At 42.8% G+C, this 25,072-nt stretch overlaps 1 protein-coding gene across 2 annotated transcripts in view; it reads left to right on the top strand.

Moving 5' to 3' along the window:
• The window catches only part of GMPR (guanosine monophosphate reductase), a 1,135,646-nt gene extending 1,111,042 nt beyond the window's left edge, over positions 1 to 24,604 (top strand). For both annotated transcript variants that reach the window (XM_044065201.1, XM_044065200.1), the window contains exon 9: positions 23,492 to 24,604. In XM_044065201.1, coding sequence (XP_043921136.1) covers positions 23,492 to 23,672 — 181 coding nt within the window. In that variant the 3' untranslated portion in view covers positions 23,673 to 24,604. The remainder of the gene's footprint in view (positions 1 to 23,491) is intronic.
• Positions 24,605 to 25,072: the final 468 nt, after the last annotated feature.

Genomic DNA, 25,072 nt, shown 5'->3' with positions numbered 1-25,072 from the left:
ACAGCCGGGACACTGTCTGGTCCCATTGATGCAGTGTGTATTGCTTTGTAGAGGGCGGCTCTTACCTGAGCATCTGAGATGTCAGGGGGGCAGCACTCTGCTGGGATAAATATTTGCCCTTTCGGTGTGGAGGGGGGGGAGAAGTTTGCGCTGAACCTGTCAGCTAGGATGTTGGCAATGTCTGTGGGTTTGGTGTTTCTATTGACATTTTGGACTACCTCTGAGCATATCTGGGAATTACCACCCAGGTTCCTAACATAACTAAATAAAGCCTTGTGATGATGCTTAGTGTCCTGTGCAATTTTCTCTCGAAGCTGGCCTTAGACAATCTTATGAGTGCCCGTAGTTTTTTGCTAATACTGATCAGTGATGCCTTCCCTTTTTGGGATTTTGCTGTATCATTTAGTAGCTTCCTCCTTCTATTGTATAGTTTGTTTATGGCTGGGGTCCACCAGACAGGACGTCTGCCTTTGGAGGATTGGGTCTTGGTTTTATTCGGGATCGCATGATCCATGCATTCCTGAAGGTGTCCACAGAATGCGTTTATAGAGGAATCTGCGGTGTGGTCCGTATTTTCCACAGGCCCAGGGGCTTTGAAGGTTTCCACCTCAGCTTTGAGGAGTGTGAATTTGCTTTAGAGAAGTTGTTCACTGTGGTTTTCTGGGCATGGGGTGGGGTCGGGATGTGAATATCCAGTGAGATTAGTTCATGGTCTGATCTTACCAGTGAGGGATACACTTCTGGTCTGGAGCATAGAGTCCCCATGTTGGTGATGATCAGGTCCAGTATGTTTTCCCTTCTTGTGGGAGTGGTAACAAGTTGTTCCATAGCATTTGAGTTCATATATTCTAGGAATCTTTGGGCTAGGGTGTTAGAGCTAGAGTCATGCTCCCAGTCTATGTTTGGGTAGTTGAAGTCGCCCAATATAATGGTGTTTGGAGAGACCTTCATATTTTCCACTGTTCTCAGGAAGGCTGAGTGCGTTTCTTGGGTTTGGGAGGGTGGTCTGTAGCAGGCTATAACCTGGAAGGCAGTTTTACCCATTGTTAGTTGCACATGGATAGTCTCTGATGCTTGGTGCTTTGCCACCAACCTGGAGGTGTGGGTATCTTTGATGAATATCAATACTCCCCCTCCTTTTGTGGTTCGGTCCAAGTTTTGGGGCTGAAAAGCATGGTATGAGGTATAACCTGGTAGTGCTGGGGTGCTCTCAGTAGCCCTGAACCAGGTATCTGTTACTGCACAGATATTGATGTTCTCCATGCTAAGGAGAGTTTCAAGTGCATGCATCTTGAGGTTTAGACTTCTGGCGTTGGGTAGCATTGCTCTTAGTTTCTTATCCCTTGTGATACCTATGAAGATGGGTGTGTCATTTGAGCCTTGCCTAACAAAGGCACTATGGGGGTAGCAAGAGCCTTTGCCAATATCCAAAAGCCCAGGGGTGACAGGTGCAAGCCGTCCCTAGCGAAGCAGGTGGTTCAACAGAAGATGAGTATGTGAGGGTGTAGTGCCTGTGATTAGTTAGCAGTGGCATATATGACTGCTCACGTGGACAAATGCCAGGTAAGTCATATGTAATGTGTCCCAGGCAATGTACATGTGAACAGGACAAACAGTGACGTTCTGTCAAGTGAGACATGGACATACATATAGTAAGCTATGCAGATGTCACTAGGAGTCCACAGAAGCTCTGTAACTATGCAATGCAGGTGGGATCAGTATTCCAGGGTAATTGCAAGCAAACATGCATGCAAACAAAGCTACAGTAAGCAGGGCTGCATGTAGTCCATTGTACAACAAACAAGCTGTACCACTTCCAGTAGGTAACACTGCAAATATGCAGACACTATGCACATGTACATGGAAATACACAGGTCAGATGGCTAGGGTCCAGTCTCAGCACACACAAGTGTACAAACCATGTACCGTCAGGATGTACAATAACTGGATGGAAACCCATGTGCTCATACCTGCAGTACTGAGCCTTCACTCAGTGGTTCCATACTTAGTAGGATGTATGCTACCTGGCCTGCCACCACAGTATCCCTGACATGTATGGGGACTCTCCCTCCTGTGACAGTTAGTTTTGTGTGTTGGGGCTGTCTAGCATGGTATGAGATGTGAGCTTGCAGTGCTAGGGTGCTCCTGTGTGTCCTGTACCAGTCGTGTAGTACTACACACATATCAACATCCTCAAACATCCGCATTGCAGAGTCCAGTGTGGGCAACATGCCACTTGCAGTTTACATGTCCATCATTGCGTATTAATACTTTCATTACCTTATCCCCTGTGCTACCTATGTATGTAGCCTTCTGTTGACATCCTTACCACCAGTATGCCAACATGTGCAGATGATACACTATGGTACTTACCATGGGTGTAGACAACAGTACATGACAATCATACCCTTACTGCATCAGACATGCTGTAATATACCCACAATTATTTCAGCACACAGTACTGTTAACAACATGATACTATTACTACACATCTATGTAGTCACCCTGTGCATCAGCAACATGTTAACCTGTACCTGCACTGATGTTACAGATTGCAGGAGGTGGCACAGTTTCATCATATGCACAGGGTGTGAACTTGGTATGCCTGAGTCAGCCACAGATACCACCAATTGACATGTATGTGTGTGTGTATGTGTGTTGGTGAGGGACAGCAGTACAAGGTGGGGCAATGTTGATGCAGTGTGTGCGTGTATGCGGTAGCCCTAGGTGTTGTCAATTCGCATGTGTGTATGGATGCACACAGTTCCACCTCATGGCTGCCATATACTGGTGTTTGTGGACAGCCACAGACTGTACCTGCCAGGTCATACAGATCAGTGTCTCTGGCCACGGACACGGTACCTGTGCCTTGCAGGGGTGCTACGGACCGTATCCGGTATAAACCCAGACTGGGTACTGTCATCAGAAGCAGGTGTTCGTTGACTGGACACAGATCCCTGTTGGGCCTGGCCAGAGCCACGTGCACGTGGTCTCCTGAGGCGGTCTTATGACAGCACAGACCCAGCATTGCTGGGGCTGCTGCTGGCACTATGGGGGCGGCTGCAGCCCAGTTGTCATCCGCGATGACTGCCAGCTGCTGCTGTTGCTGGCATACGCCCACGTCGATGCCTCAACCGTCCACCATCGCCCTGGCTCATGGACATGTAGTTGTGGAACCGGTCTAATATGTCCCCACAACGTCTGTCTATGACATCGGTGAAATTACGGATGGCAGCCGCAATGTCACGCATACTGTCAGTCATGGCTGTGCGACATGCTGTCAGCTCCCTCAGACCCTGTCTGGTGTACCGTTCCGTACGTGACTGTGCCTGCATGACAGCCCGAAACATAGCTGAGGTTGTAAGACCTCTGTGGGCACGTCTGACAGGGGCAGTACGCCCACGGATGTTCCCATGAGAATCCCTGGACATCTGTCTGTGTGGTACCATCTCAGGGCCATGCCCATGGCTGTTGTGTGGGGAGGCATGTGTCACAGATATCACATTACCCTGGTCAATGCCCACTGCATGCTGTCCATCATCTAGGGACATTGGTGACAAAAGGTGTATTGGCAGGATAACTGTGCGCATTGATGGGGTTGACAGCTGTGTACTGTCAATCGGCTGACCAATGATGGACCCTGGCATACCTTCCTGTGCCATTACACAGATGTCATCATTATCAGTACCCATGGCACCTGCTTCAGATTCCCTGCTGCATGACACCAGAGCAGCACCAGAACCTGTGGGAGGGAAACAGGAAACACAGTTTACAATGTCTACACAATATTACCAGTGATGCACACATCCACACATGCACAGGTCCAGACATGCACATGTGCACACATGCACACATGCACAGGTGCACACATGCACACGTGCACACGTACACACATACACACGCACACAGTTGCACACAGTTGTACACTACTCAGTATGCGAGATATCATCACACAGACACAGACACACCTGCATGCATACACAGAGCACTACTAAGTGAGCCTAATATTACTATTACTATCAAGACTATTAAAGGTATTGTTAATACACACTCACCAGCATGGATAGGCTGCATTGCTGTTACACTGGAGGGACTTGCAGAAGTGAGGAAAACTAATGTCAGTGGGCACGACTGTGCCATTATTACTGAGTATGATACAGGTCAGTAGTAAAACAGTCGCCTTTCACAGGTCAGCTGCTGATATTGAGGATATCACACTTGCACATTAAATACTATGATGACAGCTACAAACCAAGGACACACCTCACACATGCATTAACTACCAGTGTACACAACAGTCAACTATACATATGGCATATTACCTGCACGCTCATAGTCTTGCTGCTGCGTGGCTCCAGCCTCCATCATAATGCATGTCTGCTGCTGTTGTTGTTGTTGGCGTACTGGAGCCACTACACTCATGAGTAGTCCCTCCAGTCTGGTGAGTGGGGGATGTGTAGCCACCCCACCACCTGTGGTGACCTGTTGCCTGTGGATATCCGACGCACGCTGACAGACATTTCTGATTAAATCACTGCAGTGATGTCGTACCTGCTCATATGTCCTATTATGCGTGTCTATGTCATTTACCTGACGGACCAGGTCTTGCCACAGTGCAGTCCTCTCCTGCTGATTCTGGCTGGTGCGGGAAAAGAGTATTGCATAATCCCGTACCAGGCTCTGGTGTATCTCCTCATCCTCAGCTGTGGAGTGAGCTGGATTTCGCGGGTGAGCCATGTTTCTGAAAAAGGAAATAACTTGATATCAGCAATATATGTCAGCAGAATTTGGCACACATGCTACACATGATACTCGACTGTTATGATACGACATATGTCACATATATAGCATCTGTCCATCTATTGGTGGATACACATGTAAATGGCCAGGTATCAGTGCTCAGCCAGCAACTGTGCAACAGTACCTGGCACACTCCATACGACATACTACCAAACCCCAGCAGTCAGAACACTGATTCAGGTCCAGAGCACCTCCTCACTCTGGGGGTTTGTATCTAGGTACTGTATGGGCTACATCATCAACTACTGTGAGCTGACCACAAACTAATTGCCCTGGATATACATATCCCACCTCCACCACCAGCACAAACGACTATAGTGAATAACATTGCAAATGCAAACTTTACACTTTGTAACAGTGACATGGTATGCTTTCAGCACACTGGGCCAGTGGAAGACACAACCCACAATGCTGACCCCTTCACAAATGTTTTCTACTGACATCTCCGAGAATGCATGGATCATGCAGTCCCATATATGGCCAAGACACTCTCCACAAAGGGACAGCATCCTGTCTGGTGGACCCCAGCCATAGACAGATTGTATTAAAAAAGATGGAAGCTACTGCAAGACAGAGCATAATTCCATAAAGGGAAGGCATGTCTGAGCAGCACTAGTAAGGATCTATTTTCCCTCATACAAACATCCATGGGCAACTTTGAGAGGGAAATCAAGAGGGGCACTACAGATAACCACAAGGCCCTCTTCAGTTATGTTAGCAACCTGGTCAGAATCCCTCCACTATGCTCATAGTTAGTACACAACAACAAATAATTCACTGAAACCACAGATATTGACAACATTGTGGCAGACAGGTTCAGTGCAGGCTTCACCCTCCCTCTCCCCAAAATAAGACATAGTTATCCCAGCTGACTGTAACCTCCCTGTCATCACAGATGTCCAGGTGAGAGCCCTCAGGAAAGCAGAATACACAACATGAATGGGAACTGATGGTAATCCCGGTTGCTTGCAACATGAACTCCGACAGGAACTAAACACACATATAGAAGTGCTATGTAACACTAGCCTGACTACAGGATATGTACCTGTACACTGGTGCACAGCAGCAGTGGTTCCACTCCACGAAGGAGGCACCTCAACATACCAGTACAATACAACACAATACAATACATTACAATACAATACTATACAATATGCTATTGCTCCTGGGACTACAGCAGCATACTGTTCTGCTACCCTGACCATTGTGACACATGTGGTGTGATGGTACCTGCTGCTGTCAAACAGTTACACAGGGTGACTCATATGGCATATTACCTATCTGACTAACATTCAGCAGGGGTATGTGTGACATGTACTCATGGGGAGTCTTGCTTCTTAACACTGTGTGGTTTATTGCAGGGTATGGCTTATCTGTGGGTAGGAACCTTTACCTCCACATGTGCTCTCTATTGCAGTGGCACGGACGACACACAGCAGTCATTTAGGTTGTGGATGGTGTGAGGTGTTACTATGGTTGTTGGACATCTGTCATGGGTGTGACTTAAGTATGTAAATCCAGGAGTGGTAACCTCTATGTGGGTAGTATGTGTGTACTCTGTGGTGTTGTCAGTCACTGTGCATTGGTAATGTGTTTGAGTGCATTGTCACAGTGTTGTACATGTCACTGTGTCCTTCTCCATATCTGTAGCTGTCATGTGAGGTACATGCCATGGCAGCCATTATGTGGTGTGGAGGGGTACACTGACATACATGTCCATAGCTGACACACCATGTCTGCTGACACATACCATGTGCAGATATTCCAGGAATAGTGTGCCACTGTGAATATCATTTGGGGGACTATTGTACACATTTATGACCCTGTTCACCCCTGACACATGCAGTGGTGGGCAGCCAATCACATATCTGGTGGTTACTGGTGTAGGTGATTTGAAATGGGGTATGGTACTCCAGTTTTGACACTGGTGTTCACTCCATGCGTTTGTCACCAGGCACCTGTTGCAATACATCTGTACACATGTGCCTCACTCAGAATATATATACATCTCTCTCTCTCTATATATATATATATATATATATATATATATATATATATGTATATAGATATATCTATATGTATATATATATATATATATCTGTATACATCTACACATATATATATATGGATGTACATATAATGCTATAGATATGGAGAGGGGGGGTGTGACAGAGAGGGGGTGAGAGTGACAGAGGGGGTGGGACAGGGGGTGTTGAGGTCGTCATATACAGTCATACCTGTAGATAGTCAGATCTGTCTGTCTATGTATATGTATCTACATATATCTGTATCTGTATGTGTGTATTACATATATATGTTTGTACATATTCTATCTATCTACATCTGTCTATGTATTCCTACATCTCTATGTATGTATACATATATGCATATTATATATATATATATATATATATATATATATATATACATACATACATACATATTTTGACATACATACGTATCCATATGATAGATACATATCAACATGTTTGTTTACCATACTGTATACACACACTAACATACTGCTAAACATACATAACTGTGAAACCTACTTTGTACATTGCACTACAACCTACATTCAACCTACATTGATATGTGCACATAGATGCTCTCACATACAAATGTATGTACAGCCTTCACTGATAGTTGCTGTATGTCCCCTGCCCTTTGCACATCTTCATATACATATGGATACAGACCAATGACACATATGGAGGGTTCACAGTATGTAGACCTTTATAGTATTACTTTACATTACCTGTGTTTGTCACAGCTGCTTGTGTTGCCGTCTGGTTTTGTGTCCTGCTGCTCCACTTGCCAGTTGTCAGCTTTCAGGTGGCTGTTGCTGACCAGTTTTGTTTGTGTATGTTTAATTTTGTTTTTCTCTGTCTCTGTCTCTGTCTCTCTCTCTCTCTCTGTCTCTCACTTCCTCCTCAGGGTGCAATGAAAGTATTGCATGTGTGGACTGGGAGTACAGCATGCTTTTGTAGGTATCTGCATATGTCCATGTGATGGTCTCTGCACCAATTGTTAGCCAGCATTTGCTAATTGCATGCAGCCAGATGGGTACTGATTGCAGTTCTCACTGTGATTTCAGAAAAGTGCTATAAAAAGGTATGTGAGATAGGCGTAGCCTTTTCAGATTTTAAGGGCAGGGACCATGCTGGTATGCTGTGGACAATGTTCTGTGAGTGTAAAGGTTGGTATCTCTCTCATATTTCCAGCTGTGTTGTAGATTAACATTTCTCCATTCATTTATCCAGTTTCCTGTACTAACTGTGTGTGTACACTGACACCTACGACTACTACTACTGTTAATGTGTGTGTGTGTGTGCTTTCCTGTGGGACATGTGGTGTAACTGGTATATAGCAGTGGCTCTTGCACTTTGTTGCTATGGCTTCAATATTTGCCCTTTACAGTCACTACTTGTATGCCTGCTAGGTGTCCTTACTGTAGTGTGCTGCTGTGGCTTTCCTATTTTCCATGTACATTCACATCTTGGAATGCTTGCTATATCTGCTAGGGTGTTACAGCATGCATTGTGGTCTGGCCATGGTGTGGGCCTTGACATCTTTTAGGGTATTTGAGTATGCTGCTGAGCAGGCCCCAGACACTCTCAGGTGCATCTGTTATCTGCCTCATGGAATAGTACATATCAGTGGGGTACACCCATTAAATTGTCTGGTATGCTGCAGTTGTGACTGTGGGATAGCATGAGCATATGTATTACTACACTTTTTCTGCCATGCAAGTGGTGCATACTTTCAGGACTTCATAGTTACCATTGCATGTGTTGTAACATCTTTCTGCCTACTGTTTGTACATTTCACATGGAGTCTGTGGGGCATTCCTGTAACTCAGTCACTGTTGCTATGTCTAGGCTCTTAACTATTCAAATATGGTGGTGTCAAACCTCTCATGTGTACAAATATTTGCAGGTCGTCCACATTTCTGCCTCATATTTTGGTCAATATCTCATGCACAGCTTTTTCTGGCAAATCACTCTGGCCTCAAGTCAGAATATATTGAGAAACATTTAAGTTTCAGACTTCATACCCTTCCAAACATCCCACAAAATGCAGAACCTGTTACTCTCTGAACTGTCTTTATTTTTATTTATTTATTTTACATTTGTTAACCGGGCTAGTCTAACTGGATATATTTCCATTTTCAGTAGAGGCCCGGGGAGAAAAGTTCCACATGTAGACAGGACGGATACAACATAACAAAAAATACATAATAACAGATTAACGAAGAGATTAAAAAAGTGGTAGGTCTTTCACTCAGGACAAGAATGATTAATTATATTTTAAAGGTATAAACCACATGTTCAACATAATTTCATCTTTGGAATCAATTAGAGAAAGCATGAAACCAAGGAAAAGAGAGAACATTAATCGAAAGAAGGTACAGATTAGAAGAGATATGTATTGCCAGAAAGAGAGAGACAAATAGCCATGAGGAGGAGAGAGAACCAAGAAAATTTTAATCAGGCTTAGAGCAGGAACATATCCAGTGTTTTTAAGGTGGACTCTTAGTTTTTGTTTAAACAGAGCAGTAGATGCAATTGAAGTAAGTTCGGGAGGAAGTTTATTCCAGTGTTTCCCAATGGCATTTGAGAAAAGGGAATCACCAGCAAGGTTATTAGATTTGGTTAAGGTAACTAGCAATTTGCTAGAAGAGCGGAGTGAGTTCAGGTTTGAGTAGGGGCTTAAGAGGTTAGAAAGAGCAGGTGTATTAAGAGGTTGGTAAAAGGCTCTTTGGACAAACATAAGTTGGGATAGAAGCAACATGTTTGTCAGTTCAAGCCAGTTAAGTTGTTGCAGATTCTGACAATGGTGGGTTCTAAATTGTTTTCCAGTAACAAATCTAGCTATGTTATAGTAAGTGGTAGACAGTTTAGAGAGATTGTTTTTCTTGAGATTAGTGTAGATAGGTGAGGCATAGAGAAGTGTGGAAATAAGATGTGAGTGGGCAAGATTCACTTTTGCTGGGAAGGTTAAAAAAGTTTTGATTCTATATAGAGAGCCAAGTTTCCTGTTTACAGATTTAATGGTATTATTGATATGAAAGTCGAAGGAGAGATTGTTATCAATCGTGACACCTAGCAATTTGGTAGTAGAGTCAGGTGATATAATGGTTCCATTATTCGACACAATGGAGAAGTCGAATGTAGGGGATCTGGTAGTAGGTTTAAAGAGTAGTAGTTTGGTCTTTTTTGCGTTTAGGAGTAGACAGCGTTTTAGGAACCAAGTTTCGACTTTAGAAAATACAGCTTGAGTGTTAGTTTGAAGTTCAGAAATGGATTTAGCAAAGCAAATAAGTGTGGAGTCATCAGCATATTGAATACAAGTAGCCTGTGGAATGGCTAATTGCAAGTCATTTATAAAGAGGGAGAAAAGAAGTGGTCCAAGAATAGAGCCTTGGGGGACTCCAAGTGAGATTGGTAAAAGAGATGAGAGTTTGTTATCCCAGAGGACAGCCTGTTTCCTGTTAGTGAGATATGAACTGAACCAGTGGATAGCCTCAGGTCCTAAGGAAAGAGATTCGAGAATTTTTAATAGGAGAGAGTGGTTAACCATGTCAAAGGCTTTGGACAGGTCAATGAAGAGAGCAGAAGACAGGATATTATTGTTGCGATTATTGTTAATAATATCTGTAAAGGAGAGCAGAGCAGTAGTTGTGCTATGATAGGGCCTAAAGCCATGTTGACAGTTTGTCAGAATTTTATTTTGTATAAGGTGATTCATTAACTGATGGTGGACACATTTTTCCATTATTTTAGTGAGTGGGGACAATAGGGCTATGGGCCTGTAGTTAGAATGTTCAAAGGAGTTTCCTCCTTTATGTAATGGTATGATGTGAGAGATTTTCCATACATCAGGGATGGTTTCTTCATTTATGGTCCTATTAATGAGAATTGATAAGGGATAAGCTATTTCAGAGGCTGCTTTTTGAAGGAATTCAGAAGGAAGCTGGTCAGCTGAGGGGGTGCAAGGTTTAAGTTTGAGAATGCATCTCTGTATAAAGGTAGTGGAGATGGGTTGAAGCCTAAAGGTCGGTAGTTTGGAGGATGCATGGTCATGGATGCTAGTATTGTCACTGGAGAGATGGGAGGCCAAGGAATTAATAGTATTAATGAAGAATGAGTTGAAAGTGTTGGCAGTATCAAGGGGAGAAATTTTATCAGACCCAGAAGGGGGGGGGTGGTAGTCTGTCCAGGGTGAAGAAGTCTATTTAGGGTTGACCAGAATGTTTGAGGGTTATTGTGATTCACTTGCTGAAGATTGCTATAATAGTTCCTTTTGTCAGAGAGGATTGCTTTTTTGGTATTGTTTCTCAGGTGCCTGAAAGTCTGTTGGTCTATGGGAGATTTGCTAATTCGCCATTTTAACCAAGATTTGTTTCTAAGTGACATTTTTTGTCTAGTCTCTTTCGTTAGCCAGGGGGCTGGCTTAGCCTTAATTCTAATAGAACGTTTTGGTGCATGATAATCTAGAATAGTTAGGAATGTGTTGTTAAAGTAATTAACAGCTTCTTGAAGAGGAAGTGTTTTTAGTGGGTTCCAGTTACAAGCCTTTAGTTCAGTTTTAAATTGGGTTGGGTTAAAGCATTTGAGGTTACGTAGGGTCCTATATAAAGGAGAGTAGTTAGAGGTATTTTTTTGTCTTATAATATAGGTTAGGTTGTGGTCACTAATGTCATCAGGTAGCGTTCCAGACTGATATTTAACTAGAGGTTTGTTTACCAAAATCCAATCAAGAATACTTTCTTTGTTAGTAGTTTTGTTAATCCTAGTAGTGGTGTTAATTGTTTGAGTGAAGCCGTGGAGATTAATATGAGATGCTAGGTTGTTAGTGGATATTGAGGACCAGTCTAAGTTGAGGTCCCCTAGTATTATGGTTTCTTGTGGGTAGGTGGATGAGGCCCAACTGAGGATATTTTCTACGGTAGTAGAGTTATTTCCAGGGGGTAGATATATACAGATGATATAGATAGATTTTTTGAGGTTTAGTTGCAGCTTTGAGATAAGAAGTTCAGTTTTAGTAAATCCAAGGTTCTCATAGGGTACTAATGTTATTTTTAGTTCTGTTTTGAACAATAGTGCTACTCCTCCGCCTTTTTTACCATTGCGGTCGAGTCTCAAGATATTATAACCTGGTGGTATGATTTCAGTGTCTTTAGTAAAGGGTTTTAACCAGGTTTCTGTTAAACAAAGAATATCAAAGGAGTGGTGATCAAGAAGAGAGTGGAGTTGGGTGATTTTGTTACTGACGCTTTGGATGTTAAGGTGTCCTATGAGTAGAGTATTTGTATTGGAGGTTGGTAATTGAAGAGAAGTGTTTAGAGAAACAGGTGTAGCCTCAGCTGAAAAATTAGATGGACCAGGGTTGGGGTGGATGTCACCATCTACCAAGGTAGAGTGGTTGTATTGCAAGTAGGATTTGTTAGGGAAGTTCAGTAAGTATTTTAGTTTCCTAATCAAGAGGTTCTGACTTTTTATGTGAGACAATCTGTGGTATTTAGCTAAGAGGTAACAAGAGGTAGATGTAATGTTCAATTGAGAAAAGTTTAGGCTTTTGTAATTTGAGGTTGTGTGTTTAGGAGAGTAGTTGAAGTGGAAATTGAGTTTAGTTTCATAGGAGGTTAAGGAATAGGGCAGAGTGAGAGAAAGGGAAGTAATGAGTAGAAGAATTAGTATTTTTAGAGTATTGTCTTTTACAGAGATCATGGAAGTATAATGGTGGATGTCTGTAGACATGTTGAGGTTAGCAAGAGAGGAATAGACTAGAAGACTTTGGTAAGACTATAGTGTAAGGATGTGTAGCTAGATGGAAGAGACAGGATAAGAATATACCTTTAAGTATAGTCAGGTGATAGGAGAGGTGATAGAGGAAGGTATAGTTGAGAGGTGATAGAGGAAGGTATAGTTGAGAGGAAGTTGTAGATGATGCAAGAGTCAGTGATAGGTGAAGTTATAGAGGGGGTGTGGTGTAAGGGGTATAAAGCTAAGGATATGTGGGGTGGGTGGGATAAGGGGGTAGGGAGGGGAGCGAAGCGGGGCAGAAACAGTTAGAGAGGAGAGCAGAAAACAATCAGCTAAGCAGGAAAGTTAACACCACGAGTTACCTATACTACTTAGTTTAAGAAGCAAGAAAGGGAAAGTTATTTAAGGAGCCTGAGAGGGTTCAGGCAGTAAACAAGTAAATAAAACAGGTGCTGGTATAAGTGGGAAAGAGGTATAGTTTAGGTGACAAAAAAAACAAGAAAGGGAGCAGTGAGAATACAAGGAGACAGTAGGTGCAAGGTATAGGGAAGTAATATGTACAGTTTGCAGAGGAACACAGGGAGGAAAAAGTAGAAAAAAAGCAGGTATTAATATGTAAGACCCAGTCGTAAGTGAACTAAAGGTAGGAGAAACAGAGAAAAGGAGTGCAGCAGCCAGAAAGAGGTAATTGAGAGATAGAGAGGAGACAGAAGAGGCAAGTCAAGCAGGATGTCTCAGTTATGGGAAGACTAGCAGGGGCAGGTGAGTAGTAAAAAACAAATGCTAGGGGATATGGCGACTAAATAGTATGCAGGTGAGTAAGGGATGGGGGTAGCTTTAGCTTGTACTGCGTGTGTGCCGCCCACAAGAGGACATAGACACCAAGTAAATTAAACAAAAAATGGACATACAGCCAATGCAGGTGAGAAAAGGAGATTAACAGCCTTTACTCAAGAGGAGATAGGGGTGCTTCCTGGGTGCCAGTACAGATAGCCAGCTTCGTAGCTTCAGGTAAACCGGGAGAGATAAGCCAGCAGGGAAGGTACAACCCGATGAGGAGCACTAGGCTTTAATGCTGGAAAACAAAAAAAATAATAATAATTGAGAGAGCAGCTGTGGTTAGAAGAATAGGATGTAAGGAGAGGTACCAAAGTGTAAGAAATACAGGTAACAGGTTAAAAAACAATATTTGCAATTCCAGTATCAGTTATTCAGGCAATATTCAAAGGTAGCAGCAGTAGGTATAATACATTTATACATAGAACTATATATGAGATACATTCAGCAGGAGGTAGTTCCAGTAATAGTGTGCAATAGTAGGGTGCTAAAACAGTTGTTAGTGGAAGGTTCTTTCACTTTGCAAGTAAAAGGTATTTAATACATACAGGTCTAGTAACAAACAGTAGAGGAGGAGTTAACACTTTCCACACTATACTGGGCACTAACTACAAGAGTAGCATTTATTTGTTACTATACTATTAAAAAAGGAAACCTCTCGACGAGGTTAATCCCTGCCCCATAGTAATCCTTGTGCTGTCCACACTATATTTGGTCCTAACTACAAGAGCAGCGTACCAAAGGAAACCTCTCAAAGAGGTTAGTCACAAGTCCTTTGTAAACCTTGTGCTGTCCACACAAACTATCCCTTGTAAAGTCTATAAGAGCTGCATTACATACACCTGGGTTAATTAGAAAGGAAAACCTCTCAACGAGGTAAACTTCTACCCTTAGAAATATAAGGGCTTTTAGTAAAGCAAAAGCTTTAAAATAGCAACTGCATACAATGTCCAAGTTTAAACAGGCTACGCTAAAGCAGCGCATACATAGCATTTACATGTAGACCTCTAGGCAGCTTAAACAGTAGTTAAATTAAGGATAAAGTACCACTGTGCATTAATAATAGTGCTCTAGGGGAACGATCACTTAGCGACCCAATAAAGTGGCTAAAAACACTGGCAGAATACAATAAAACATTTCTTGTAGAAATCCAGCTTTAAATATCTTAGCGACTAGGTGTAGCAGCATAAACGGGTAAAAGTACACAGAAATCTCTAGCCCACAGAACACAAAAGAGTAAGACCTCCTTAGCGACTGCATCCAGCAGCAAAAATCAGTGGTAAGTACAGCAAAACACCATATACAGAGGAGTTACTGTGAAAACACACTTGCGACCATAGACCAGCAGCGTTTACAAGATACAGGTGGAAAAAACATCAGCGGCTGCAAGTTTAGGAGTCAATTTACAGTTTAACCAAAAAGAAATAAAAAAATCACAATTGGTGAGAAAAACAAGTAGTACTTACAGGCAGCACGCCACGCGGACAAGCCAGGGAGACCTACGATGAGCTAGAAGAGGTTCAAAGATGGCGCCTCAGAGAGGAAACCACTACAAGTAGAGTTTGAGAAGGGGGGGGGAGTCAGGAGGGAAACCAATAAGCGTGGAGGGCTTGGAGTGGGGGCGGGAGGCAAGAGCCAGCAGGAAACAGAGAGGAGAGCAGAAAACAATCAGCTAAGCAGGAAAGTTAACACCACGAGTTACCTATACTACTTAGTTTAAGAAGCAAGAAAGGGAAAGTTATTTAAGGAGCCTGAGAGGGTTCAGGCAGTAAACAAGTAAATAAAACAGGTGCTGGTATAAGTGGGAAAGAGGTATAGTTTAGGTGACAAAAAAAACAAGAAAGGGAGCAGTGAGAATACAAGGAGACAGTAGGTGCAAGGTATAGGGAAGTAATATGTACAGTTTGCAGAGGGACACAGGGAGGAAAAAGTAGAAAATAAGCAGGTATTAATATGTAAGACCCAGTCGTAAGTGAACTAAAGGTAGGAGAAACAGAGAAAAGGAGTGCAGCAGCCAGAAAGAGGTAATTGAGAGATAGAGAGGAGACAGAAGAGGCAAGTCAAGCAGGATGTCTCAGTTATGGGAAGACTAGCAGGGGCAGGTGAGTAGTAAAAAACAAATGCTAGGGGATATGGCGACTAAATAGTATGCAGGTGAGTAAGGGATAGGGGTAGCTTTAGCTTGTACTGCGTGTGTGCCGCCCACAAGAGGACATAAACACCAAGTAAATTAAACAAAAAATGGACATACAGCCAATGCAGGTGAGAAAAGGAGATTAACAGCCTTTACTCAAGAGGAGATAGGGGTGCTTCCTGGGTGCCAGTACAGATAGCCAGCTTCGTAGCTTCAGGGAAACCGGGAGAGATAAGCCAGCAGGGAAGGGACAACCCGATGAGGAGCACTAGGCTTTAATGAGCCAATGCAGGTGAGAAAAGGAGATTAACAGCCTTTACTCAAGAGGAGATAGGGGTGCTTCCTGGGTGCCAGTACAGATAGCCAGCTTCGTAGCTTCAGGTAAACCGGGAGAGATAAGCCAGCAGGGAAGGTACAACCCGATGAGGAGCACTAGGCTTTCATGAGCCAATGCAGGTGAGAAAAGGAGATTAACAGCCTTTACTCAAGAGGAGATAGGGGTGCTTCCTGGGTGCCAGTACAGATAGCCAGCTTCGTAGCTTCAGGTAAACCGGGAGAGATAAGCCAGCAGGGAAGGTACAACCCGATGAGGAGCACTAGGCTTTAATGAGCCAATGCAGGTGAGTAAAGGAGATTAACAGCCTTTACTCAAGAGGAGATAGGGGTGCTTCCTGGGTGCCAGTACAGATAGCCAGCTTCGTAGCTTCAGGTAAACCGAGAGATAAGCCAGCAGGGAAGGTACAACCCGATGAGGAGCACTAGGCTTTAATGAGCCAATGCAGGTGAGAAAAGGAGATTAACAGCCTTTACTCAAGAGGAGATAGGGTGCTTCCTGGGTGCCAGTACAGATAGCCAGCTTCGTAGCTTCAGGTAAACCGGGAGAGATAAGCCAGCAGGGAAGGTACAACCCGATGAGGAGCACTAGGCTTTAATGAGCCAATGCAGGTGAGAAAAGGAGATTAACAGCCTTTACTCAAGAGGAGATAGGGGTGCTTCCTGGGTGCCAGTACAGATAGCCAGCCAGAGCTTCAGGTAAACCGGGAGAGATAAGCCAGCAGGGAAGGTACAACCCGATGAGGAGCACTAGGCTTTAATGAGCCAATGCAGGTGAGAAAAGGAGATTAACAGCCTTTACTCAAGAGGAGATAGGGGTGCTTCCTGGGTGCCAGTACAGATAGCCAGCTTCGTAGCTTCAGGTAAACCGGGAGAGATAAGCCAGCAGGGAAGGTACAACCCGATGAGGAGCACTAGGCTTTAATGAGCCAATGCAGGTGAGAAAAGGAGATTAACAGCCTTTACTCAAGAGGAGATAGGGGTGCTTCCTGGGTGCCAGTACAGATAGCCAGCTTCGCTGTCTAAGTTTGTTTTAACATTATTTGTAATGTGTCCCTGGTTTTGGCCCTTTGCTCCACATATTTTATTACTTGGTCCGGATGTATTCCTGTAACAGTTTGTGGGGTATGGGCAGTGATTATCCTGCTGTGAGTATGTGTGTGGCTTGCAAGGTGCTACAGTGACATTATTACCTACTAGCTACCAACTAGCATGGCTGTTTCTGTTCACACACTACTATCATAGATATCCACTAGATTTGACAAATAAATATACATGACATGCTTTGTGTACTACACATCCTATATTCCCTTTACATTCATTCCTACTATTACGTGATATATTTATTTTAGCACAATGTTCTTGTAGAATAGTCATGGCTTAGTGGTAAGTCATACAGACTAGTGTTTCCAAGGTCCTGGGTTCGGGACTGACAGTGGGATTTTATTTTGCTTTTGAACTGACTACAGGACCTGTCAATCAGAGTGACTAAGGCACTTTTAAGCAGTTGTAACCGGGTTAGCGCTGGTTTGCGCGGAGCTAACGCATGTGCACTGGCGTTCAGCTCCGTGCACACCCGCTTACAACCGCTTAAACGTGCTTACTCGTGCGCACACCCGCGCTATTTTCTTTGAAAGAAATGAAAATGGGGAGACAGGAAAGTGGTGAAAAAGGGGTCACAAAGAGGGTAAGACAGTAGGGAAACAAGCTTGGGATTTGCAGGAGGGATGTAGGTAAGGCCCATAGCTGCCCATTTCTTCATCAGCAACAGCTGTGCATATGTATCTAATTTGGTGTGACATTTGAAACCTTCCACCCCTGAGAGAGGTGTCAGGACAACAATAATACTTGTTGTACAGCCAATTGTAATTGATAGTTTCCATGTCCAGCAGACATGTGTGCGGAATGGGCAGCTATGTATGGGGCGTAATTTTTTTGTGGGTACAGAGTGCCCTTATTTCATTTTTTTTTTTTTCAGGTGAGAGTGGTATGTCAGGTGAAGGAAGTCGGTATAGCTGGGGAGGTAGGTTGGGTAGGTCAACAGACAAGACAAACAAGACGCATACAGGGGCGGTGTATGACACGTGTGGGGGGGTTACACAATTGACGGGGACGGAGGTTTGGATATCCAGAGCCCATGAGCCCACAGATGGCAACAGTGGAACTGATATCCCCACCCATGGGCAGTTGCCACTGTTCCTTCACTGCCCAGGACGGGGCTGTGCTGGGGGCTGTGTAAGCCAGGCAACAGGCATGCCCGTAAGTTGTGCCACCTGTGCCTCAAGCTGGCGTAGGGGCCCAAGAACAGAGTCCTGGATCTCCCTACGCACCACAGTCCGGACGCTACGGAGGGTGAGTGGTGGTTCTCCTCTGGCCACGCTTGCAAAGGGGGGACGGGCCCCATCCCCTGCAGCGCTTCCACCCGCAGGTGGCACAGGGCCACCAGAGGAGGGTCCAGACTGGGCACTAGTGCCAGGTGCACTCGCCAGCTGAAGTGGGAGAGGTGGGTCCGCTGGAACCCGCCTTCCCTGTCGTCCTATGTTTTGCATTATGTCATGACAGTTTGGGTTAGTAACTTACAATACCATTCGCAATTAGTTGTAACAGCATGCATTAGTATTCCCATTAACCAAACACCCAGATATTCACACCATTGAACAGCGAGCATAACACATGCATAATTTGAACAGCAATACACAGTCCAACAACATGCAGGGTTGATTGATGGCAACAGGCCATCAGGTTTGGATGTATGAACAGGGCAGATGCATCAACATACATGCAGATATTTATGACCTAACAGGACAAATGTCCAGGGGTGTTAATTGTGATTGCACATACCAATTTCACGTGGAATGGATTATATGTGGTTATAGGGTGGGGTGAAGAAAATATTATTAACACCTTCGAATACCGATACATATGCTGTACATTTCTAATAGCTACAGATATATACACACTACTGTTCTAACTACAGTTTCCTATATGATAACTACTTCAATTTGGTGATAGGACTGTTACTGCTACATCAATATACATTTTATTGTTATTCATACACGTTCATATCTGGCTTTGTTCAGCTACATCATCCTGCTACATTTGCTTTGTATAGCTATAGACAACTGTGGATGTTTGATATTTCAGACAATCATACTATCTGCATATTGCAGACTGAGAGCAACATATCCAGATTTTGGGATACACATTCCAGCTGCAGCAACACTTTGAACACATTTCGCAGTTTGGTTCTACTTGTCACATTCATTTCATTCTGTACTGACTGCAGTATACTTTATTCAGGGATATTACTACTTTATTGGTGGATTCATAACTCTTTCTCACACTCTCTCACTTGTTTTCATTTTACTATTCAGGATGGTACTTACTTCTAGGCTTTATTGACATGTTTTACCTGTAGTTATTGCAATCCTTTCCAGCAGTCTCACTTCTGTCATGTTTCAGTATTTCAACAGGGATATATTTCACACATGTGATTTGCTCATCTTCTGCAGCTGTACTTTTCAGCCTGCTGCAGGTTGTGTACTATTATATTACAGGTGGGGCATCTTTATTTCAGACTTTATTTCAGACATTTTCATTTTTCTGTTTGGATTACAGACTGCAACTCACTTTTGTAATCAAGCAATACTTGCAAACACTTTTACACTGTTACTTGCACATTTTATTACTTAGTGACTACACTGCACTCTTTTGCTAACTGTCATACTTTTATATTTCTTTACAGTTACTGGGAGTGGATTACTGACCTGCCTGGTGGCGCAACCGCAACAGCCTATCGCCATAGGCTCTGCGGTTCGCATAACGGACACCTGCAGCTGTAATATAAATGAAGTAATATTGGAATACACATCTCCATAATATCAGCTAGTTTAATTTCTTACATACATAATTAAATGTAACTTACTCAGTAGTGAGGCGTTGGGCATTTGCCGGGCCTCCTGGATCCAAAGGTTCAATTGGTCCTGCTTGCGTCTCTTCAGGTCCGCATGGTGGTGACGGACTTGCTCACCAGTCCTTGGAATCCCTGTGGCACTGGTGAGATCATGAGCCAACCGGTCCCACGCCTCAGCCCTATATGCTCCCCACTCGACCTGGCCCTGCATGAGTTGAGCCTCATGATTGTGGACTAGGAGCCAGACCATGTATCTGGACTCCTCAACGCCCCACCTCTGTGCTCGAAAGCAACTACCCTCACCTACTCCTGACATTCTGGCTGCAAGTCAGTTCTACAATCGTTTATGCTGTGTATTCCGGCCTATGGGGCTTATATATGCCGTTTTTCCCGCACTTATCTGTGATTGGCCATTCTGGAATTGTATCAACTTCACAAAACCTGCTTTGTCATGCTCCACTTTCTATTCATTCCTATATATTTGCTATTACTGCATTTTTAAGTACAGCTGTTGTGGCTTAGTGGTTCAGTACCTTGACTATGGTGCATGGTATCCTGGATTCAAACCTGGCCACTGCTTTTTATATTTTATGACTGACTAGACAGGCTAGGCGGTGTGTCTGTGTAAACGCAGTTTTGTTACAGCTTGCTCAATGTTGCCCGTCGGTTAGCTTGTTGGCGCGGTGCGCAGCTCCGCGCAAACTGGGTACGCTGGTTTACGCTTCATTTGGCTGTCAGCACGCATATTACGCTCAGCAAAGCTAGGGGCACAGTTTCAGCATGTTAAACCACTGCTCACCTACGGGCACTCATTTTGCACCTGTTAAACCAATGCTCATGTACGGGCACTCATTTTGCACCTGTTAAACCAATGCTCACGTATGGGCAGATGCACTCACCTTTTTAAACTGTAGCTCAGCTATTGGAACATCTCGCATTTTTTTATTGTTTTATCTCACATTTCTTCAAAGTAAATGGACTATTTCATTACATTTTATGTAAAATATGATTTTATATGTGTACATATTTGTCAGGGACTTGTTTCGTGCTTATTTTACTAAAAATAAAATTTGATGTTGTGGGGGCTCGAACCATGGATGCCTGCTCTTCAGCCGACGTCTCTACCGCTACGCTATTGCTTCTTGGCTTACTTTGCATATTTAGTTCTTATATGCTTTTCCTTTGACTGCTACCTGTGGCTAAGCTACGGGCACGCCTGCGCAAACGAGCGCACTCACGGGCAAACATCTTTACGATTTAAAAAAATATATAACATGTTCATTTATATATTTTATGTTCATAGTCTGTGGGGGCATGTGTTGTGTTGTGTTTATTCACATTTCCATGGCCTCTGTCGTGGGTGTTTACTTTGGGCACTTTTACTCTTCTGGGGGCGTGTCCGCTTGCAGGGCTCGGCCTACAGACACGCCCCTTACTGTCTTCCATGGACCGTGTTAGCCTTAGGTGTGATTCAGCATGCTCTCATGAATATGCAGAGCATGCTGACATCACTCCGTTTAACTGCAGCCTCTGTGTAAGAGTTATAACTCTTACATGGAGGCTTCGTGAATCCTGCCCTAAAAATAAACAATGAAATAAAAGACCTAGGACTAATTAATGAAACTAAATTAAACAGTGATCAGTGTATTGCAAACAGTCAGAAAAGCATACTCTATAGTACACCTGATATTCAGAGGTATAACCAGCAGATTGCAGGAAGTCATTGGACTTCTATATGCATCTTACAACCAGGCTATTTCTAAAATATAGTGCCACATTCTGCAATCTAAAAACAAGCCATCGGTCTCAGCATGAGAAGGAAGAACAGAGGTATTATGTAGGGGCTGGAAAACATGAACTACACTGATTGACTACAGGAACAGTGTTTGTTCTTGGAATAATAAATGTTATGTAGATGGGACCTGTGCTTGATAGATAAAACCATGTAAATCAATACTGTTTAAAATGTATCTTGAATTATGAAGAGAGTTATCACAAGATGCAGTAATCTACTGCATAAAATTAGAATAAAAAGGGGACAGATTCAGTAACCAGCAGCTATTAGTACTTTGTAGCAAATTACTGCTTGCAGTTTAAAGTACCTGACTTTTAGAATTCAAAAACAATATGGATAGGTATCTCTTATGGTCAGTGTGCCATGTGTCTTACAACAAAACATGTGAACAGGTAAGGAGAAAACTGACTGGGTGACATGAGAGAGGCTTATACCGCCTCAATGACCTTAGTGCCACACCTTCCCAGACATCAGCCAGATGTGTCAAAATGCTTTAACACAAGATCCTGCTCCATCAAACTATGGTAGGCCTATGGGGCAATGGATGGTAAATGGAAACAGAATGATCAAGGCTTACCATCGGTATGTCATTTGTCATTTGCCTTGAATGGAAAGAAAAAAGCTGGTGTGTTCACTGTTTTGTTAGTAAATTAATCTGCTCATTTTTGCTAGCAAATTAACCTCTTCTTTTGAGGAATTTCTGTCTATTGACAGGTTTTGGAATTATACATCTAAATAAATATTAAGCTTGCATTTTCTGGGTTCGTTTTGTTGTTGAAATCTGTACTTTTATCATTTCAGTATGTATCTAAAGCTAAACTGGGGGAGACTATAGATTGAACATGCATGTGATGTGACAGATCAGTATTCAAAAAGCCCACCATGAATGTACATGTAATAAGTCCAATGATGCAAGTCATGCTTATTATTTGTTCAGTTATACATTTCATGCTCCTTGTTTACTTTGACATTTGCTTCCATTTCTTCAAACTGATGCTTCCCTTTTCACTTTAGGTTAATCCCCTCAAAGTCCATTTTACTACCAAACTCACAAAAAATAGTCTTCAATATTCCTGAACCAGCTAGTGATAAAATCATCTGAAGCAGAGAGCCTTACAGATGTCAAGAATCTGGAGGCCATGGCTTTGTATTTCATTTCATTAATGGCTGGGTTCTCAGTGACCCTTTACCAGAGAAGAGGTATGATACCAGCTTACAGTTTGTCAGTAAAAGTGTGTGTAACAGGGGATGTTGGTTGGTTGATAGTGTTTATATTCAAACACTTTGGCCACAGATTATTACACGTAGCAACTGTGGGTGTGACTATATTGAGCAGACTTTACCCATGTTTTCAATTGTATAAAATGTTTCAGTTTGCTGTGTTGTGGTCATTTTTGAGGCACTCAGTACACGACATCTAGCTGCAGAAGAAACTATTCCAGGACAGTATTTCACACAGCCATGATGTGGTTGCTTGCCAAAACTGGGATGCATAGTTGACACTTACTTGTACTTAAAGAACAATAAACTGGCCTGGTGTCAATTAACTCAAGTCTGATTAGTCCCTAGCTAAATTACTGAAGGAGAAATAATTAACTGCAGGTTTCTCTTAGCAGTGTACTATAATAAATATGTTGATACATTGTTACATATTGTTTTGTCTTAATTATTTATCATCAGCATGCATTAAGTACTTTGAAACATTGAAACATAATTATCAACTCATGACAAAGTCAGCCTGTGATGGAAATAATGCTCAAGCATTTAGCAGAACCATTAAATACTGCTTATAAAAACATACAAAAGTGAACTAATTTGCAGTTTACTGAGATATTATGTTAGCCACATGCACAGCATTACTTTGTTGTGTAAGGAATCATCCAAGAATACTTTTTTGCCCTTGTTTTTAGGGCATCGGAGGGCAGAACTGTGGAGGTGCCTTACAAAGGTGATGTGGAAAACACAATTCGTGATATCCTCGGAGGACTTCGATCTACGTGCACATATGTAGGAGCTGCTAAACTCAAGGAACTGAGTCGACGGACAACGTTTATCAGGGTCACACAGCAGCACAATCAAATATTTTCCTAAATGACTTAACATTTTCAAAGAAACTGTCATTATAAAGCAGTGATTTTGATAAAAAAATGTTATACTTGGTAGTATTAAAATGCAATACTCATGTTTAGTGCTGGGTCTGTTAAGCTGCATTGGTATACTTTCAAGAGAGAAACTGGTATCAAACAAAATAGTGTTGTGTAAAAAAATCTAATTTATTACAGTCTGTTCAGTTAAGCAGAAGCATAAGGACATACTTTATGGTTCCAAAATGTAATATTGTAATTTAAATCTCATGTAATCACAGCCCCACATATTTTCTTTTGGTAAGTGACTTTACCTTATATGTAATAGACTAACAAGAAACAGAACCTCTCCCTACTCAAGATGACAACAACTCTGATGTTAGTTGGCTTATTATGAATAAACATTCATAAAAAGAGTAGATAGGTATTAACCTCCATTAACGACCTATACTGAATAGTTAAAAAAATGCCACACTATGACTGCTTTAATACCACCTTGATGAAGACTCAACCTGCCCAAGTCATCCTGACACAAACTCATCTCAATGAAAAAAAAATAAAAGTATGTGTTTTTGCAGGGGGAAAGCCCCCCCCCCCCCATTCCCCACAATTTGAATACACTAACTTCAGGGTTGCACGAACTTGAAGAAAAGGCAAAATGCCTACAGCAGGTGAAGCACTGCCCATGTGCAGTGATTTCCTGTGGAAAACAGTGAACAGATAGTTTGACCTTGGGGAACTGAACTTGGCAAGTTGAGTCCACATCACTCAATGAGGTATATAGAAAAGCCTAAAAAAAATAGCAAAAAAAAAGAAAAAAACTAGAGAGGTACTATTTTACGAGAGAGGGCCCTGTGTAGTATGCCTCTAAGAACTCCTAAGCTTTAAAGTAATCATGAGGTTTGTCAGTTGCCTGCTGCTTCTGTTTGTCATCATAAAGAAAAATACCCTTTTACAACTGCACAGGGGTCTATATTAGAACATCGAAGTTTCAAAACTTCAAATGTTCTAATATTGATATTCAGCGAAAGCTGAAAATATCGAAGCAACAGAAAACCAATTTTTTTCCTAGGGAAAGAATTTGGTTGTCTGTTTCTGTTGCTTTGGTATTTTCAGCACTGTGGTGGAAAGTTACGGATCAGGTTCAGGTAAGTGTGCGATTGAGTGCGGGTTAGGTTAGTTAGGGTTAGGGTGCGGGTTAGGTATGTGTGTGATTGTGTGGACGTGATGGTTAGGGCGGGTTAGGTGAGTTAGGGTTAGGGCATGGGTTAGGTATGTGTGTGATTGTGTGGACATGAGGGTTAGGGCGGGTTAGGTTAGTTAGGGTTAGGGTGTGGGTCAGGTAAGTGTGCGATTGTGTGGACGTGAGGGTTAGGGCGAGGTAGGTGAGTTAGGGTTAGGGCGCGG

The sequence above is a fragment of the Protopterus annectens genome, chromosome 3.part0, assembly GCF_019279795.1.
Source record: "Protopterus annectens isolate FY-2018-M chromosome 3.part0, PAN1.0, whole genome shotgun sequence".
NCBI classification, from domain to species: Eukaryota; Metazoa; Chordata; order Ceratodontiformes; family Protopteridae; genus Protopterus; species Protopterus annectens.
The sequence above is the reverse complement of the archived record's forward strand: the minus strand, read 5'-3'. Positions and strand labels throughout refer to the sequence as shown.